The following is a 19248-nucleotide window of genomic DNA, read 5'->3' as shown; positions in this document are numbered from 1 at the left end:
AAGCTATCTTGAGAATGTATCTTTTAAAAAAGTTCTGGGATTTACATATGAAGGAACCAAAACTAACATGATCATTCTACAAGATGAAAGACTTAAGCTGAATTTGTTTAACACTACATTCCATGACACTGTAACCTTTTGCCATAAATTCTGTGTCTTATATTCTCTTTCCATAACCACCTGGTAAAGGAACAGTGCTTGAAAAGCTTGTACTTCCAAATAAACCTGTTGAACTATAACTTGGTGTTGTGTGATTTTTAACTTTGTCTACCCCAGTCCAATACCGGCTGCTCCACATCACAATGAGTTATGTCTTGCCAACTTGACAAAGACCCATTTCTCCTAACTCTCTCTTTTCTATTGTTTCAACAATCCTCTAACCAAGGTAATAAATTACCCCTAACCCCATGCGATCTTACCTTGTAGATTTACTTTATCTATGGCACGTTATCAAATGCGATCTGGAAGTACAGATGTGTTACATCTACAAGATTCCCATTATCTGTTTTGTTTGTTACAACTTCAAAGAAGTCTAGTAAATTAGTCAAACACATTTTACCCTTCATAAAACCTTGCTGACTTTGATGAATTGTAATTTGATATTCAAAATTTCCTGTTACCATGTCCTTCATAATGGATTCTAACAATTTCCCAAACACAATGTTCACCGAACTGGTTGTAATTTACTACTTCCTGCTTCTCTCCCTTTTTGGGTATAGGCATTACTTTAGCATTTCTCTAATCCACTGGACCTTTCCTGCATCCAGAGAATTCTGGAATATTATAACCAATGGATCAGCTATCTCTGCTGCCACTTCCTATAAGACCCTAGGATATCGACCATCAGGCCCTGGGTATTGCCTGCATTTAATTCCAATAGTTTGCTCAGTACTTTATCCTCAGTGATGTTGATTGTTCTAGTTTCTTCCTTCCTCAGCATTATCTGTTTCTGTTGAGAAAGTACCTGCATCCTCCGCTGTGAAAATTAAGGCAAAATATTGATTTAATATTTTCGCTATTTCTGGGTTTCCCATTATTAACTCGCCAATTTGATCCTCCAAAGGACTAACACTCACTTTAGCTATTCTCTTCCCTTTTATATACTTATAGTAGCTTTTGCTATCCATTTTTATATTTTCTACTAGTTTTGTTCAATAATTTACCTTTGCTCTTTCTATGATGTTTTGGTAACCCTTTGTCAATCTTTAAAAGTTTCCAATCTTCTCACACGTGACTTCGTTTTGCAATATGTTATGCCTTAATTCTTGCCTTTGTTATTTTTAACTCCCTTTCTCATCAGTGGGAGTATTTTTTTCTCTCTGTCTTACAATCTTTCCTCCTCTTTAGAATATACATTTAGTTGGGAGGAATTGATAAATTCCTTAAAAATTTGACACTGCCTACATTTTAGTCTTACAGAACCAAATCTGCCCTCATGCTTCTTTTATAATCTTTGCTTAACTTAAGAACACTAGTGTGAGACTCCAGTTTCTTGCCCTCAAAGTGAATTTGAAATTCCACCATGCTATGATCACTCTTCTCTAGAGGATCCTTTATTACAAGATCATTAATTTATCTCACCTCATTATACAATGCTAAATCTAATTAGGCTTCTTCACTTGTTAGTTCTTGAACATGTTATTCTACTACAGTGCTTGGGTGTTTGGACTGCGAGCACAATGAAAATACCACTATGCCATTTATTCCCCATTCTTTGGCTGTCCCAAAGTGCTTTATAGTCAATGAAATTATTTTGAAGGGTACTCACTGTTGTAATGTTGGAGAGACAGCTTGCACACAGTGCAACAAGTAAATAATGATCAGCACATTTTGGTTGAAGAATAAATATTAACGTTGACCCTGGACTTTCTTCAAAATAGCACCATTGAACATTTTATGTCAGCTTGAGATGATAGAGATGACATCAGATAATAGTCTCATCAAAACAAAATGGCTCTTCCATCAGTCCAGCACTCCCTCAACCCTGTGCTGAGATTGCCTGGTGAGAGTTACTGCTCAAGTCACTCACAGTGAAGTTCTTGTAAAGAAGCAAGAAAAACCCATCTGAGTCATCTTAATGCTCTTTAAGGCAGGAAAGTTGCTTTCCTTACCTGGTCTGGTCTACATGTGACTCCAAACCTACAGGGATGTGGTTGATTCTTAACTGCCCTCTGGGCCTTTTGGGATGGGTGGTAAATGCTGGTCCAGCCAGTGTCATGCACATCTCATGAATGGATGAAAAAACAATTAAGAGACAGCTGATCATATGGTTTGGGTTGGATGGAGGTCATGTAGACAATGTGTCTTTTGAAATGTAAGAGGAAATTGTGGTCTGTATGTGTTTGACACAGGATCAAAACATTGGAACTAGCTCTCCAAGGAGGCTTAGAAATGATCTTTTGAGAAAGACTTGAATGCCATCAGCTCCGAACAAACAGAACCCATCTTGGGATCTGGAACAAGTTGAGAACAATGGCGTTGCCAATGAGTTCCTGCAGCTCTGGGGAGGCCATTTTCTTTTGGTGGGAATGGGTTAAACAGATTGCCCGCCAAACAGATCACTCTGAGCTATATACTGCAACAACACTGGCACAAACAGACATCAGCCTTCAGCTGTCAGTACTGCCTAGTCTGCCAATCATCCAATGTTGGCTTTGAATATAACTTGCTAGCTTCTGTGCTGTGTAAGTTCTGTCGGCCATGTATTGCTTAGAACCTAATTCATTCCCCACACTTTGGATGATAAAAGAACTGTGGAAAATCCAGGTGCAAACAATGGAGAGCCTGGTTCTTACAGTGAACTGGAGATTTTGTCTATTCTTTGGCATTTATAAGAATGTGAAATTGAGCTATGAATTGTCTTTACAGAATCAACACTGAGAGGTTATTTCTCCTCAGCTACAGAATCTGGGACACAGGACGGGTTGGGACCGCAGTCTCAGGATAAGGGACCGATCATTTAGGACTAAGATGACGAGAAATTTCTTCACTCAGACAGTGACGAATCTTTAAAACTCCCAAACACAGAGGGTTGTGGATCGTCAGTGAGTTCAAGGGTTGTGATTAATTGATTGATATCTGGTTTGTCTATGTATCAAAGGATAGGTGGGGCGAGTTAGAAAGTGAAGAAGCCAGAAAGTCAGCCATGATGTTATTGGAGGACCAGACCTGACAGACCAAATGTTGCTTCTATTTATTGTTCCTGTCCTATAAGATATTTTTCACTACTGTGGTGTAACAACATATGTGTGTAAATATATAGGCACTGCTAATATTGTAAAATGTCCCAAAGAACCTCACAGGAGTGTAAACAGACAATATGAAATTGGTCTGAAGAAATATGATATTGGACTCAAAATGATAACTCCATTTCTCTCTCCACTGAGGCTGTCAGACCTGCTGAGTTTCTCCAGCACTTTCTGTTTCTAAATGACATTGAGTCAAAAAAAGACATATTTGGACAGATGTTCAAAAGCTTGGTCAAGGAGCTGAATTTAAAGGAAAAGCTGGGAGGTTTAAAGAGAGAGTTTCCAAATGTAGGGCTCAGCTAGAAGGCAAAGTACACCTTACTCAGAGCGTAGAAGGATGTCTGGACAAGTTCGACCTCATCTCTGCTGGCGAAACCCCAAAGCCATCTGTCAGGAAATTTGTGACTGTGGGGTGGGGGTGAATCTCCAACCAACGTATTCAATGTCACCTCAGTCTCTGTCAATAACTAAGAGGCCAGAGATTCAGTGCCACCCACTTTCTAACATGCCCCAGTGACAGGTTTACCTCAAACCATGATGGTTTACATCAGAATTGGACATGAATGCAATATTGCCCTCAACACAACAGCTGGACTTGAAGCATTAATTCTGTTTCTCTCTCCACCGATACCGCCAGACCTGCTGTGTTTGTTTATAACTGTACGCTGCTGTTCTTAATTATTTCAGCTCTAAGTACAATTTGAGTGTGCAAAGACCCCATGCATTTCAGTCCTGCCTCTGGGTGTACAATTTAGGAAGGCAGTGAGAAGCAACATGTGCTGTTTGTGGGGATAAAGATTATTTTCCCTTTGACTGGGTCTCAGTGTCTCATTGGTTTCCAGCAATAGCAGATCATCTACAAGTGAATCTTAGCAAGATGAAGGCCTTGTCTGAACTAGATGTAGTTCATTGCATGATGGCAAATGGGTACAAGTTACATTCATTTGTTAGAAAATATTAGAAAGACTGGGGATATTGGTCTGCAGTCCTCAAGAATTGAAAATAGTCTGCCTTATCGCTACATGAACCTGAATGACATCCATCAGATTAAGTAAAGCTTAATGCAGTCCCCAACGTTAACCTTTTCAGAACAATGACCTTATACACCATATCTCTACTGAATTTGCCTGGAAAGGTGAATGACTTTGGATCTAAGAAAGACAAGTCAGAACATCCTGTAAATATTGAGAAGCTGGAAATTGGTGGTGCAGAGAGAATTGGGAGTTTAGGTACAAAATGAATAAAGGCTGGAGGATGGGTAGGTTTACAATTCAAAAGATGGATGGAAATAGCAACCTTGAAAATCAGAGATTGTAATACTCAGTAATGTGCTGTGTTCTGGAGAGACCCCATGTGGACTGTTGCAATCAATTCTGAACTCAGGGTATACTTGCCTTACAAAGCAGCACATAGTCCCCAGAATGATAACGGGACAAAATAATATTAAATTATGAATCCATGTTGGATTGACTACATCTTAGTATTAAAGACAAAGGGATGATCTAAATGGGATGTTTAAGTTCATTGAAGGACTTGGCTAGGGTGGATAGTGAGAAAATATTGCCCCTGGAGAGTCCAGAACATTGAGATTTAACCTAAAGATTAGAGCTGGGTCTTTCAGAAGCAATGGGAAGAAGCTGTGTTTCTCTCAGAATGTATTGGAACTCTTACCTGCAAAAAGCTACTAAAAATGAATGATCAACTAAAAACTTCAAAACTGCAATTGATATGTTTTTGTTGAGAAAGGATTGCAGCATCAAGGCAGGTAGGTGAAATTAAGACACTGATTGGCCATGATCTAACTAAATAACAGAACAGGTTTGATGGGCTGAATGGTCACTTATGGATCATTCACCAGGTTAATAGCAAGGCAGGGCCAAAGGCTTTGGGAATGGTCAGATACTGAAGATTTCACTTGAGAAAAAGGACAGGGAGAAAAAATGCAAAAGGAATTGGAAGTACTTTGTTCTTATGACATACACCCATCTAATATTTTTATTCTGCTCCATTAACAAAAATCCCTTTGAAATAGGAATTAAAATGTATCTCACTTTATTTTCAGTGAAAAACACAAATCAATGCATCATCTTCATAATTACAATAAAAAGAACAGAATTATGTTCTTATTCATGTTTGATCAGATTCACTTCAAACATATTGTTCTGATTGGTTTCCAGGAGTTATTGGCACTCGGTGGATGCAGATCAGTATTTTGTAAACTGTTTTCAGAGGCCAAGGACTCAACCTCCATTTCTCCAATCATTAGATTCTTCCATTTCTTTTAAGAAAACATTCTTTTCTGTCTTATACTTCAGTAATTAAAAATCACAGGGAAATACCTCAAAAGAACTTAACAAAATTAGTGCACAATCTGTTGCAGATTTTATACTTCTCAGTACATTAGCTAAGTGCGCCAAACTGAAGACTTGAGTTAACCTGAGGGGAGTGGACTGTCAATGAAATAAGAGCAAGGCCATTAGGAGACAAGAGATTAAATCCTCCTTCATGTGAGGGATGGTAAAGGTGCAGATGCTGGCTCAATTAATAAATATTGAAAATGAGATTATGAGATTTTTGCAGGCTAAGATTCTTAAAAGGTACAGGACTGAGCTGAGTAAATGGGGTTAAGATACAGCTCAGGATTTCACTAAATGTGCACATATAGAGTCTTTGAGATTTTAACCCTCAGAAACCATGAAAATCCGAGAAAATTCCTGAAATTGCATCATTTGAGATGATGGTCCTGGTCAGGAGAGGTTTGACAACCTTAAAATCAGATTGAGATCTGTATCACCCATTGATTAATGAATTCTCTTGAAGTGCTGAATGGCTTCCTCCTGTTTCTGTAATTCCATCCTCCTCTATTGTAATTGTTTAACTTGTAAAGTTTAATTATATCGCACTAACATAATTGGAATGGGATTAGGCGTTGCCATGACATGTAAAGAGGGTGGTGCTGGCAGAATGTTCATACGTTTTTTATAAGTTTCCTTTCTCTTCATTAAGTGCATATCACCTGAAATTAACTTGCCATGGTGATACCTTAGAACTGGGGTGTGGCCAATGACATGTTGGCAAAAAATATCACAACAAACCAATTTGCGCTTAAAGTTCTCAAAATGTGGCAGAACTTTAAGCACAAATTGGGTTGTTGTGAGTTTTCTTTGCACCAGCTCAAATAACACCTACCCCCCCACATTTCGTTGGCCACACCCCAGATCTAAGGTAATACCATGGCAAGTTGCTGTCAATTGTGCATCACTGTGAGATTTCAAGGTGGTTATAATAATTAAACAGTTTTTTTGAGTGCAGAATACTAATTGCACATTTTAGAAACTTTATAAAATATTTACTTTTTTAAAAAAAACTAAGAAACTGACTACTGTACCCCAAAGCATCAAGCAAGTAGTTCCTGTTTAACAGTCATATTTGCTCATTTAAAAATCAGGTTATTCACAGATGATGGATAACCTGATTAAAAATTCTTTGGTTTGTGAGCAACACATTTTCAGTAACCAAATTGCACCAAATTTCAACTATTAAATAAATCAAGGAATATTTTTATAGCAAACAATTTTTAAAATTCCTGCCAGATTGTGTTTGTTCACAGCAGGGTGTTTTTTTTAAATTTGGCAACATTTGATGGAAACCTGAGAATATATATGTAGATATATATACATTTTGCAAACCAGGTGCAATCTTGGGTACATACTGCCACTGGATTGAGCCCAAAGCAGCAATTCTTAAATTGTAATCTTAACTTAATGTGCAGCCAGTGCACACACAGAGTCTTTGAGATTTTAACCCTCAGAAACTATGAGGATCTGAGAAAGTTTCTGAAAAAACACGACTTAAGATAATAGTCATGGTCGGGAAAGTTTTGATTATCTTAAGACTGGGTTGAGATCTGTATCATCTAATGATTAATGAATCATTTTTCTCTATATTGACTAAGCAAATACACATTTTATACAGTTACCATCTCTCTTTTTCATTAAACATATACAGTACTTTAACGAGCTTTGGGGGAAATCCAATCTCCCCAGTGACAGTCTTTTGGAAAAGCAGCATAAATCAGAGGCGCCAACCTCAATCGCACCCAATGTGTGGTCAAAGCCCATCCTTTTCATTAGTTGCTGTTAGCCTGTAAAAGGCAAATACAAGACATTAAATCTGAGGAAAATGTCACTCTATAGCATCAATTTCACCATTATTTAGAAATTGGTCTAATTCTTATGGATTGGCAGTAGGCAGGTCACACAAAACAATATCCAGCAGTATTCACTATGGTCTGGGCCGATGGTTTCCAAATCTGTCAGTACATGGAACAGAGTTGCGTTCCCACAAACATGGACTTTACTGGTGACCTCTGATGCAGATCCTATCTCTAGAATTCTGTCTCTCCCTAATTGCCCTGCTTTTGGCTCAGTGTCAAAACTCGCTTAGTAATGCTCTGTCTTGCCAAATACATTGGGACATTTTACTACATTGGAAGGTCTTTGTAAATGCGGGTTGTTGTAAATCATGGGACAACAGTGTAATCACCAGGACTCATCTCTTGAACAAGTCAGGGGCTGGCTCCTCCACCCCAAACCCTATTTGGAGTCTAATAGCTTCACCTTCTGGTTATCCATTATCTCTGCAACACTTCATGGTAGAAAACCAACCCTTCACATTTACCTATTTGTGGAATTAATAACATAAATTAGAGACATGCTTCCTTTAGACATTAGTGAAGGTCTTCCCTTCATCAAGATTTATGGTCGCATATCCATGTCAAGATTAAGCAATTTACACAAACACAGAGAATAAAAATTGTTTTGCCTGGGATAGGGTATTAAGAGATTAATCATGATTTGACTAAATGATGGAGCAAGCTTGAGGGACTGAATAGCCTTCTCCCTGTTCTGTGTATATCCCCAATTAAAATGTAAAGGGCTTCAGCCTAAGCTGACACTGTAGAGTGACTTTATGAAGTCTCCCAATTTCATCATAAGATAAATTTTTAACCTTGTAGTGTGGGCAATACACTGGCAATTTATTCTGAACAGCTAAAGTTGGAGAGTTGTTGAAGTGGAGATAATAAATATTCCTGTTTATGTAATGCTTGATTTTTCATTGAATGATATTGAAGGCTTTCGCAAGTATATTCATGTTACTTAAGTAACTATGACAGCCATTGCACACCAGTGAGATGAATGTTGTGTTGTGTTTCAAATTAACCCGGAAAATGTTGAACCTATTTGAATCAACGTATTGAACCTAGAGGAAATCCTCCTATTATTCAAACAATGACCCAGATTCTCAAATAATTAAGGAAACAGTTTGATATCCCATCTATAGGAGGCGCCATTCATGGCTCAGTACCCTTATTGCTGAGTCAGAAAGTTTACAGTCACTTGGTGGCACAGAACTTGAATATAGTCAAAAAAGAAACGTGGTCGGAAGATTTTTTTTTCAAGACTCACTCCTAGATGTGGAGGCTAAAATCGAGGTGAAAATTCCCAGTATGGTACTGAGGGTATGCTACACTGCCAGAAGTTCAACTTCTAACATGAACCATTAAGATGATTCCCTCCTGCTGTCTAAGGTGATGTCAAAGATCCCTTGGCACTTCTCAAATAAGAGCAGAGTATTTTTCCCTCAACCAGGATCAGGAACGGTGAAGCCGGCTTTCTGGTTGATGTCCTGTTACTGTTCGTGAGCATTCGCATGGCATTTCCTACATTATGACAGTGACTATTGTTCGAAATGTATTTCTCTGGTTTGATAGCTGTGTGTGATAAAAGGTAATACTAATGTGTTTGCAGCCCAGCTTAATGCTGCTGACTCTTAGAAATATGTACATTAACCAATGTACGTAGGGTATTGATGAGACCACATCTTGAATTCTGTGCACAGATTTGTCTCCTTCTTATTGGAAGGATGCAAATGCATTCGAGATGGTTCAGAGGAGGTTTACTAGATTAATACCTGGAGTGAGTAGATTGCCTTGAGGAAAGGTTGGATAAACTGGACTTGTTAAGAAGATTGTGAGTGAGTGATTGAAGTGTATAAGATCCTGAATAGTTGACAAAGTGGATGTGGAAAGGATGTTTCCCGTTTGTGGATGAGCACAGAATCAGGGCTCAGGGTTGTAAAATTAAGGGTCACCCTTTTAGGACAGAGATGAGGGGAAATGTTTTCTGTCAGAGTCTCTGGAACTCTGCCTCAGAAGGTGATGGAGTTTGGAGCAATTGGATATTTTTAAGTCACAGGTGAATAGATTGATTTAGACAGGGGGATTGAGGATTATCAGGGTATGTGGGTACGTGAAATGCAAAACACCAACAGATTGTCCATTATCATTAAATTATTGAATAGTGGAGCAGGCTTGAGGGGCTGAGTGGCCTACTTCTGTTTCGATGTCTTAGGTTTGCATAGGTACAAGACAAGGGAGTCTGCAATGAGAGCTCTCCAAAGGCTTAACCTCGACTCATTCCTTACTCTCATACCTTGTTTATCTAACTCACTGCTGCTCACACATCATTACCTCAAGGCCCCATTCATCCATCAACGCCCGTGCTCTCTAACAACACAGGCTTTTTCATAAGACCATAAGACATAGGAGCAGAAATTAGGCCATTCAGCCCATCAAGTCTGCTCCGCCATTCAATCATGGCTGATAAGTTTCTCAACCCTATCCTCTCGCTTTCTCCCCATAACCCTTGATACTCAAGAAACTATCTGTCTCAGCCTTAAATATACTCAATGACCTGGCCTCCACAGCCTTATGTGGCAACGAATTCCACAAATTCACCACTCTCTGGCTGAACAAAATTCTCCTTATCTCCATTCTAAAAGATCTTCTCTTTATTCTGAGGCTGTGCCCTTGGGTCTTTGTCTCTCCGACCAATAGAAACATCTTCCCAACATCTACTCTGTCTGGGCTATTCAGTATTCTATATGTTTCAATTAGATCCCCCCTTATCCTTCTAAACTCCATCTAGTGGTAACCTAGAGTCCTCAAACATTCCTTTTATGTGAAGCTTTTCATTCCAGGGACCATTCTTGTGAACCTTCTCTGAACACGCTCCAAGGACAGTGCATCTTTCCTGAGATATGGGGCCTAAAACTGCACACAATACTCCAAATGTGACTTGACCAGAGCCTTATAAAGCCTCAGGAGTAATTCCCTGCTTTTATATTTAAGTCCTCTCAAAATAAATGCCATCATTGCACTTGCCTTCCTAACCACTGACTCAACTGCAAGTTTACCTTGCGAGTCTCTTTGCAGTTGAGACTTTAAATTTTCTCCTCATTTAGAAAATAGTCCATATCTCTATTCTTCCTACCAAAGTGTCGGGTCTCACATGTTCCCATGTTGTACTCCATCTGCTGCTTCTTTGCCCACTCTCCTAACCTGTCTAAATCCTTATGCAGCCACCCCGCCTCCTTAATGCTACCTGTTCCTCTACCTATCTTTGTATTGTCTGTAAATGTAACCAGAATGCCCTCTGTTCCTTCATCTAGATCATTAATGTATAAAGTGAAAATGGAGTTTTGAGAAGATTTGTAGCTCCATGTTGAGGTTCTGGATGTAGGTTTTCTCAGCGAGCTGGAAGGTTCGTTTTCAGACATTTCGTCACCATACTCGGTAACTTCTTCAGTGAGCCTCCGAATGAAGCACTGGTGGTGTAGCCTGCTTTCTATTTATATGTTTGAGTTTCTGAGGGTTGGTGACGCCATTTCCTGTGGTGACATCATTTCATATGGTGATGTCATTTCCTGTTCCTTTTCTTGGGGGTGGTAAATGGGATCCAAGTCAATCCAAAGCAAAAAAACCCTTTGACTTCACCATCACCAACCCTAGGAAACTCAAACATATAAATAGAAAGCGGGCTACACCATCAGTGCTTCATTCGGAGGTTCACTGAAGATGTTGCCTAGTATGGTGATGAAACATCTGAAAAGGAACCTTCCAGCTCAGTGAGCAAACTTATATCCATAAAGTGAAAAATTGTGGTCCCAACACAGGGTATGCTGCGCTGTCAGCATGTGACTTTCAAAATGAGTCATTAAACCAGGATCCCACCTACTGTCTAAGGTGACATAATAGAACCTGAATTTTAAATTGTTCTCCTTGTTTTCAAATCCCTCCATAGTATCTCCACCTCTCAATCTTTGTAACTTTCTCTGGCCCACAACCCATATGTCAGCACAGGCTTGGAGGGCCAAAGGGCCTGTTCCTGTGGTTTAATGTTCTTTGATCTTTATTCTAACCCATTGAGCTCTGGATGCATCTCCCAGTCTGGCCTTTCTGACTCCCTCTGCTGTCCCATCATCCGACTTCATTCCTATAAACACCCTCAGGGCATTTCCCTACATTAAAGATGGTCCTAAACCGTGAGCTCTTATTGTTTGGATTGTTCATATCGCAAAATATTCTTGCCAGTTGCCACAGTAACAAGGATGAGTTGGTACCTCCATCTGTGAGAAGATCCAGTCGGTGAATTGTGTCACCCGGGCATAAACTCCTGGCTTGTTTATCCGAGCGCAGCCAATCCCCCAACTTGTAACTCCCGCTAGGTACCAGGTACCAGATACTTCACATACAAGAGGCCCACCACTGTCACCCTGGTTTAAAGAGAAATAGTTCACAGTGAAATGGAAACTGCTTAGAACACAGACCCACAATCCCAGTGCAAAGCTTTGGTTTACCCTCAAAGCACCAGCCAACTTGTTTAATTGGGAATAACAGGAATGTTTATCCTGTGCTTGAATTGTGGAATGCGAGTGCACAGAACTGGAGGAGCATTGGGAGGCTTTACTCACACGTGGGGAATTGGTGCTGAGTTAACAGCCACCCTCACTTTCCGAAAATTCATTTCTTAGACCTGGCAAATCAAGGTGTTCTACAAATTGGTCACAGCCATCTCTGATTGGACAGCCCATTCTTTTATTAAGTGAGCTTCAGTTTTGAGCCAAGAACTTCAATGGCTCTGTAAGTATCACCCTCATGTTTGGGTTCAAAGAATGTGCCTTCCTTGCTCCAGAGGTGAGCATCTAGTGTTGAGAGAGTGCTGCACTGTCGGAGCTGTCTCCTTTATGGTGAAGAAACAAAACATCCTCCCAACCAATAGCCTCCGCCCCAAACGATACCACCAACGCCAATCAAATATGGAGTCAGCATTTCATTGCATGCCCAACTCTGTGAATGAGACAACCCACTTGCAGCCAGCTCGGGAAACACCCATTGCAATTAGGACCATGTTACTGCAGATGCTGGAATCTTCATCTGATGAAGAGTCATCTGGAATCGAAGCGTTAGCTTGCTCTCGCTCCGTGGATGCTGCTTGACCCACTGTGATTTCCAGCATCTTTTGTTCCTATCACAATTAGTTTGAGGTTATTCAGTTCCTTTGGGATCTTTAAGGCTTACAGAGCAGGAATCCAGCCAGTCCATTGATTCTAACCCAGGGTCCCAGAAATGAGTAGACAGATGTTGTGGTTCCTGACTGTCACATACCTGACAAGAATCGACTCCTCCAGAGACTCTACCAGCACAGACCATACGGTCTGTTATTGCTCCATTGTAAAGGTTTCTCTGGTTGCAGGTCCTAGTGCCAATTATGTTGACTGAAGCTTCCTGAAGAATGTCGGAGATCACACCTGAAATACGTTGCATGAAAGGTTAAGCTCAGGATGTTACAATGGGATTTGCTATTCAGCCACAGTCTCAGAATGATGTGGCCTACAAGATTTGAAATTTAAACCATAGTTGGGAGGAAGGGGTTCTCAACAACCATAAGTACTTGTATTTAGGGTCTTTGACATAGCAAAGTATCCCGAGATGCTTTCCATGCAATAGTAAAAGATATTTGGCCCAGGTGACCAAAAGTTTGATCAAAGAAGGTGGAGGTTCAGGAATCATTAAAGGGAGAAAAGAGGTTGAGATGGAAAAAGGTTTAGGAGGGAACTCTGAGCTTAGGGCCCAGGCAACTGGAGGCACAAACACCAATGGTAGCACAATAAACTCAGATACGTACTGAGGAAGTGGAGGATGCAGTTACAATTACAATGCTTAAAAGACATTTGGATGGATACATGACTGGAAAGATTTCAAGACTGGGGATATATTTTTAAACTGAGAGGAGAGAAATTTTAAAAAGACATGAAAGGCAATTTTTTACACAGAGGGTGGAATAAAGTGATGGATGTGAGCACAGTTCTTACATTTAAAAGACACTTAGATAGATACATGAATAGTACAGGCTTGGAGGGATATGGGCCAGGAGCAGGCAGGTGGGACTAGTTTAGTTTGGGATTATGTTCAGCACGGACTGGTAGGACCGAAGAGTCTGTTTCTGTGCTGTATGACTCTATGACTCTCTGGTTCTATGCTTGAGTGTGCAGCATAGGAGGGGTTTTGGAGGAGTACAGGTTCTCAGGGTGTTGGAGAGCTGGAAGTGAAGTTCCGTGCCATCAAGGTGACCAACACTGAGAGCTCTACAAGACAGGGCAGCTTTGTTAATGAAGGATATTGATTAGGCTACTTTTGAAATATTGCGTGCTATTCTAGTCTCCTTCTTATTGGAAGGATGTTGTGAAACTTGAAAAGGTTCAGAAAAGCTTTACAAGGATGTTACCAGGGTTGGAGGATTTGAGCTATAGGGAGAGGTTGTGTAGGCTAGAGCTGTTTTCCCTGAAGAGTCGGAGGTTGAGGGGTGACCTTATAGAGGTTTATAAAATCATGAGAGGCATGGATTGGGATAAATAGACAAAGTCTTTTCCCTGGGATGGGGGAGTCCAGAAGTAGAGGGCATAAATTTAGGGTGAGAGGGGAAAGATATAAAAGAGACCTAAGGGACAACTTTTCCACACAGAGGGTGGTATGTGTATGGAATGAGTTGCCAGAGGAAGTGGTGGAGACTGGTACAATTGCAAAATTTAAAAGGCATTTGGATGGGTATATGAATCGGAAGAGTTTAGAAGGATATGGGCCGGGTGCTGGCAGGTGGGACTAGATTGGGTTGGGATATCCGCTCAGCATGGACGGGCTGGACCGAAGGGTCTGTTTCCGTGCTGTACATCTCTATGACTCTATGACTCGAAGGACAGTATCAATGTGATTCTGAGTAATGATATCAGTCCAATACATCATGATATGGAATCGGTTTTACTGGAAATAAGGAATAGTCAGGGATAGAAGTCTCAGCTAGGTGCTTTCCATAGCTCCTGAAGATTTCTCCCACTGGAGGACAAGGTTTAAATTGGGAAATAATGGCACCATGTGGGAAAGGTACTACAATTGTCATAGGTGATTTTAATGACTGGATGAATCAGATGAGCAAAGGTTACATGGAAGACAAATTTCTAAAACATATCAGCAATTGCTTAATAGAGCGGAAAGTTTTCAAACCTACCCAGAAACATGCTATTTTAGATCTAGAATTGTGTAATGAGGTAGGAGTATCATGAGATTTCATAAATTAAGAATTATAATATTCACAACAATCGTAACTTCAAATTCAGTTTGAGGGAGAGCAACGTGGGTCTCAAACAAGTACTTTCAACTTAAATAACAGCAGTTTACTACTGGGGAAACGATAGCCTAGTGGAATTAGCACTGGACACTTATTCCAGAGACTCATGTAATGTTCTGGGACCCAGTTTTGAATCCCACCATCTGCCATGATAGACAGTGCAATTTGTCTTCAATAAGTATCTGGAATTAAGTGTCTAATGATGACCATGAAACTACTGTTGATTGTTGTGGAAAACCCACTTGGTTCACTAATGTCATTTCGGGAAGGAAACTGCCGTCCTTACCTGGTCTGTGCCTTTATGTGACTCCAGACCCACAGTAATATGGTTGATTCTTGACTGCCCTTTGGGATGGGTAATAAATGCAGTTCCCATCTCCCATGAATAAAACTAAAACTACCCAGGTATAAGGGAAGACCTATCTAAAGTAGACTAAGGGGAAAGTCAGTGGATGAACAGAGGCAGACATTTCATCAGATATTTAATTATAATCATCGAAATTCATTTCAGTCAAAAAGAATGATTTGATAAGAGGATGAATCAGCTACAGTTCACAAAGATGGTCAAAGAGAGAATCTAATCAAAAACTAAAGCTTTAAAAGCAACGAAAATGAGAGATGGGCAAGAAGATTGGAAAGCTTGTGGGATCTAGCAGTAGATGATTGAAATTTGATCATGAAGAAAAAAATTGATGATGAAAGTAAATTGGTAAGAAATATAAAAACAAACAGCAAGAACTTCTATGGATACATAAGGAAAAACATCGTCCCTTGGTAGATGCAACTGGGGAATCAACAGTGGGGAACAGGTAATAGATGGATAATTTGCACCAAAGTTTTGCATTGGTCTTATGGTGGAGGACACAATAAACATCCAAAAGAAAACAAATAAGCAAGGTGCGAATGGGAGGAACGATCTTATAACAATCTCTATCATGAGGGACAGTATTTTACAATCTAATAGGGCTGACAACAAATCACTGGGATCTATCGGTCTGTATCCAAGTCTTTGAAAGGAAGTGGCTGCAGAGTACTGGAGGCATCAGACAAAATATTTCAGAATTCAGTGGATCAGAGAGTGACAGTAGATTGGAAAATAGTGAATGTGACACTCTGGTCAATGAGGCAGAAAGACAGAAAGCAGGAAACTATAGGCCCTTTAGCATAACACCTGTCACTGGGGAAAAGCAAAAGTCTGTTATTAAGGAAGAAATAGCAGGACATTTAGAAAAGTTTAACACAATTAAAAACAGTCAACATGGTTTTGTGAAAGGGAAATCATGTTTGACAAATTTGCTAGAATTCTTTGAGGATATAACAGGCAGAGTTGATAAAGGAGAACCGGTAGATGTAGTGTATTTGGATTTTCTGAAGGCATTCAATAAGGTGCCATATAAAAGAGTATTGCACAAGATAGGAGCTCATAGCATTGAAGTTAATGTATTAGCACAGATTGAGATTTGGTTAACACACAGAAGACAGAGTCAGGATTAAATAGTGTCTCACAGCAGCTCAGTGGTGAGCACTGCTACATGGCATTGACAGGGACATGGGTTCTATTCTAGTCCTGGGTGACTGTCTGTGTGATGTTTGCATGTTCTCCCTGTGTCTGTGTGGGTTTCCCCCAGGTGCTCCGGTTTCCTTCCGCAGTCCAAGATGTGCAGGTCGGGTGAATTGGCCGTGCTAAATTGCCCATTGTGTTCAGGGATGCGTAGGCAAGGTGCATTAATCAGGGGTAAATGTAGAGTAATAGGGTAGGGGACTAGGTCTGGGTGGGATAATCTTTGGAAGGTCAGTGTGAACTTGTTGGGTCAAAAGGCCTATGTCCACACTGTAGGGATTCTATGAATTCTGAAGAGGAAAGGTTAAGAAGATGTTTCCATGAGTGGAAGAATCTCAAAGAATAATGGGACAAACATTTAAAACTGAGATGTGAAGGTATTTCTTCTCCCAGAGGGGAGTGAATATCTGGAATTCCTTATTGCACAGAGTTGTGGAGGCTACATGACTACAGTGCATCTAAAGAGGAGTTAGATAGTGTTTTGAAAGACCAGGAATTTGAGCTGGCATGATAGAGCAGTTAAGGCCTAGGGCAGATCATCCATGATCTTGTTGAAGAGTGGCCAGGCTTGAGGGGCCAACTGGCCTGTTCCTGCTGCCACTTTTCATGACCTCATGACCTCATGACGTCATGCCTTCATGACTTTACTCTGATGTGAAAACATTTACAACCAAGGCTCTCAGTACATTTTTCTTTTGTCAGTTACTCAAAGTCAATGCCATCCAGAAACTTTGATCACCTGCCAAACAAAAATGTGGATTTTGCAACGAAGATGTCACCTCTTTGTGAGATGAAAGTTCCAATCTAATGGAGATGACAGGAAGCAAGGGTTTGCTACAGATCCACAGGAATTGTAACACCTTCTGTCACAATGGCAGAGAACTATAACCTTTCTAACAATATTTTGAGGAGATAATTTAAAATAAATTAGGCTAATTGAAAGAAAATGTGGCTATTCCTTTACAGAAAAACTGTAGGTAAACAATGTTTGTCTCATTGAATTAAAGTTGATGTGTACTGGTGTTAAATTTAGTGAAAGGGATTGCGTCTGTGTAACCTCTGGGACACTAGGGAAGGGTAAAGGGAAAGTCATCTTAGGTCCACTCTCTCAGGGAGATGGGCTGGTCTGCGGGTCACCACACCTCAGTTTTTTAAAAAATTCATTTGCCACATGTGGGTGTCACTGGCAGTGCCTGTCCCTAGTTGCCCCTGAGAAGGTTGGGGTGTGCTGCCATCTTGAACCGCTACAGTCCACCTGCTGTGGGTTGATCCACAATACCCTTAGGGAGGGAAATTCCAGAGTTTTGATCCAGCGACATTGAAGGAATGGCGATATCTTTTGGAGTCAGGATGGTAAGTGGTTTGGAGGGGAACGTGAAGGTGGTGGTGTTCCCATGTATCTGCTGGCCTTGTCCTTCCAGATGGAAGTGGTTGTGGGTTTGGAATGTGCTGTCTGAGGATCTTTGGTATATTTTTGCAGTGAATCTTGCAAATAGCACACACTGCTGCTACTGAGCATTGATGGTGGAGGGGTAGATGTTTGTGAATTTGAGGCCTATCAAGTGGGCTGCTTTGTTCTGGATGGTGTCAAGCTTCTCGAGTGCTATTGGAGTTGTCCCCATTCAAGCAAGTGGGGAGCATTCCATCACACTCCTGACTTGTGTCTTGTGGATGGTAGGCAGGCTTTGGGGAGTCAGGAGATGAGTTACTCGCTGCGGTATTCATAGCCTCTGACCTACTCTTGTAGCCACTGTATTTATGTTGTGAGTTCAATCGAGTTTCTGATCAATGATAATCCCCAGGATCTTGATAGTTTGGGGGGGGAAATCAGCGATAGTAACACCATTGACTGTCAAGGGACAATGGTTATGTTGTCTCTTGTTGGTAATGGTTGTAGCCTGGCAGTTATGTGGCACGAATGTTCCTTGCCACTTGTCAGCCCAAGCCTGGACATTGTTTAGATCTTGTCACATTTGAACCTGGACTGCATCAGTATCTGAGGAATCATGAATGTTGTGCAATCATCAGCGAACATCCCCACTTCTGACCTGATGGTGAGGGTAGTAGTTAAGAGGGAGTCACCTTCATGGCAACCTGAGCTAATGTGAGGATTGTACCCAGGCTGTTGGGCATCAGTCTATATCACAAACCAGCCATCCAGCCAACTACACTAACTGACCCACATAACCCAGCCTCCGAGTACCTCTGATCCATCGATTGACGTTTTCTTACTTACGTGCATTTTCCTCTGTGTGACCAAATCCTGTAATCCAACAGCTTATCCCGTCTGGAAATTGTTGATCAAATGTTGGCAAACAGGCAGGTCTAATTTTATCTAGAAAAGATATAAGGCCAGTCACATCATGGAAATTAGGGTCAAGCAACCAAGTCATTCTGCTCACACACAATCATAAGTACATACGCAGTCGCGTGTACACACTCAGTCATGTGTACAAACTCAGTCACATGTACACACTCAGTCACGCGCACATACACAGTCACATGTACACACGCAGTCACGTGTACACCTGCAGCCATAGAGTCATACAACACGGAAACAAATCTTTCAGTCCAACCAATCCATGCCAACCATAATCTTAAACCAAACTAGTCCCTCCTGCCCGAGCTTGGCCCATATCCCTCCAAGGATTTCTTATTCATGTATTTATCAGAATGTCTTTTAAACATTGTAACTGTACCCACATTCACTACTTCCTCTGGAAGTTCATTCCACACATGAGCCACCCTCTGTATAAAAAAGTTGACCATCATGTCTTTTTCAAATAATTTCTTCACTCGCCTAAAAAAAACCCCTGGTTTTTACATCCCCCAGTTTAAGAGTGTTGAGCAGGTTTTGCTTTAACTTTAAAAGACTACTGAAGCCTTTATTCTGTATCTAACCCTGTGCTGTCCC

The 19248-nt window shown here is 40.6% G+C and overlaps 1 protein-coding gene across 1 annotated transcript in view; it reads right to left on the bottom strand.

Annotated features, from left to right (window-relative positions):
• Positions 1-5289: 5289 nt before the first annotated feature.
• Positions 5290-19248, bottom strand: part of LOC140494218 (transmembrane protease serine 2-like) — a 53712-nt gene continuing 39753 nt past the window's right edge. The window contains exons 10-13 of the mRNA XM_072593395.1: positions 18571-18669; positions 12757-12899; positions 11712-11864; positions 5290-7392 (exon numbers count right to left, since the gene is read on the bottom strand). Of these exons, the coding sequence (XP_072449496.1) occupies positions 7378-7392; positions 11712-11864; positions 12757-12899; positions 18571-18669 (410 nt within the window). The 3' untranslated portion in view covers positions 5290-7377. The remainder of the gene's footprint in view (positions 7393-11711; positions 11865-12756; positions 12900-18570; positions 18670-19248) is intronic.

The sequence above is a fragment of the Chiloscyllium punctatum genome, chromosome 23 (assembly GCF_047496795.1).
Source record: "Chiloscyllium punctatum isolate Juve2018m chromosome 23, sChiPun1.3, whole genome shotgun sequence".
Lineage (NCBI taxonomy): Eukaryota > Metazoa > Chordata > Chondrichthyes > Orectolobiformes > Hemiscylliidae > Chiloscyllium > Chiloscyllium punctatum.
Note: the sequence above shows the minus strand (reverse complement) of the source record. Positions and strands in the feature narration are given on the sequence as shown.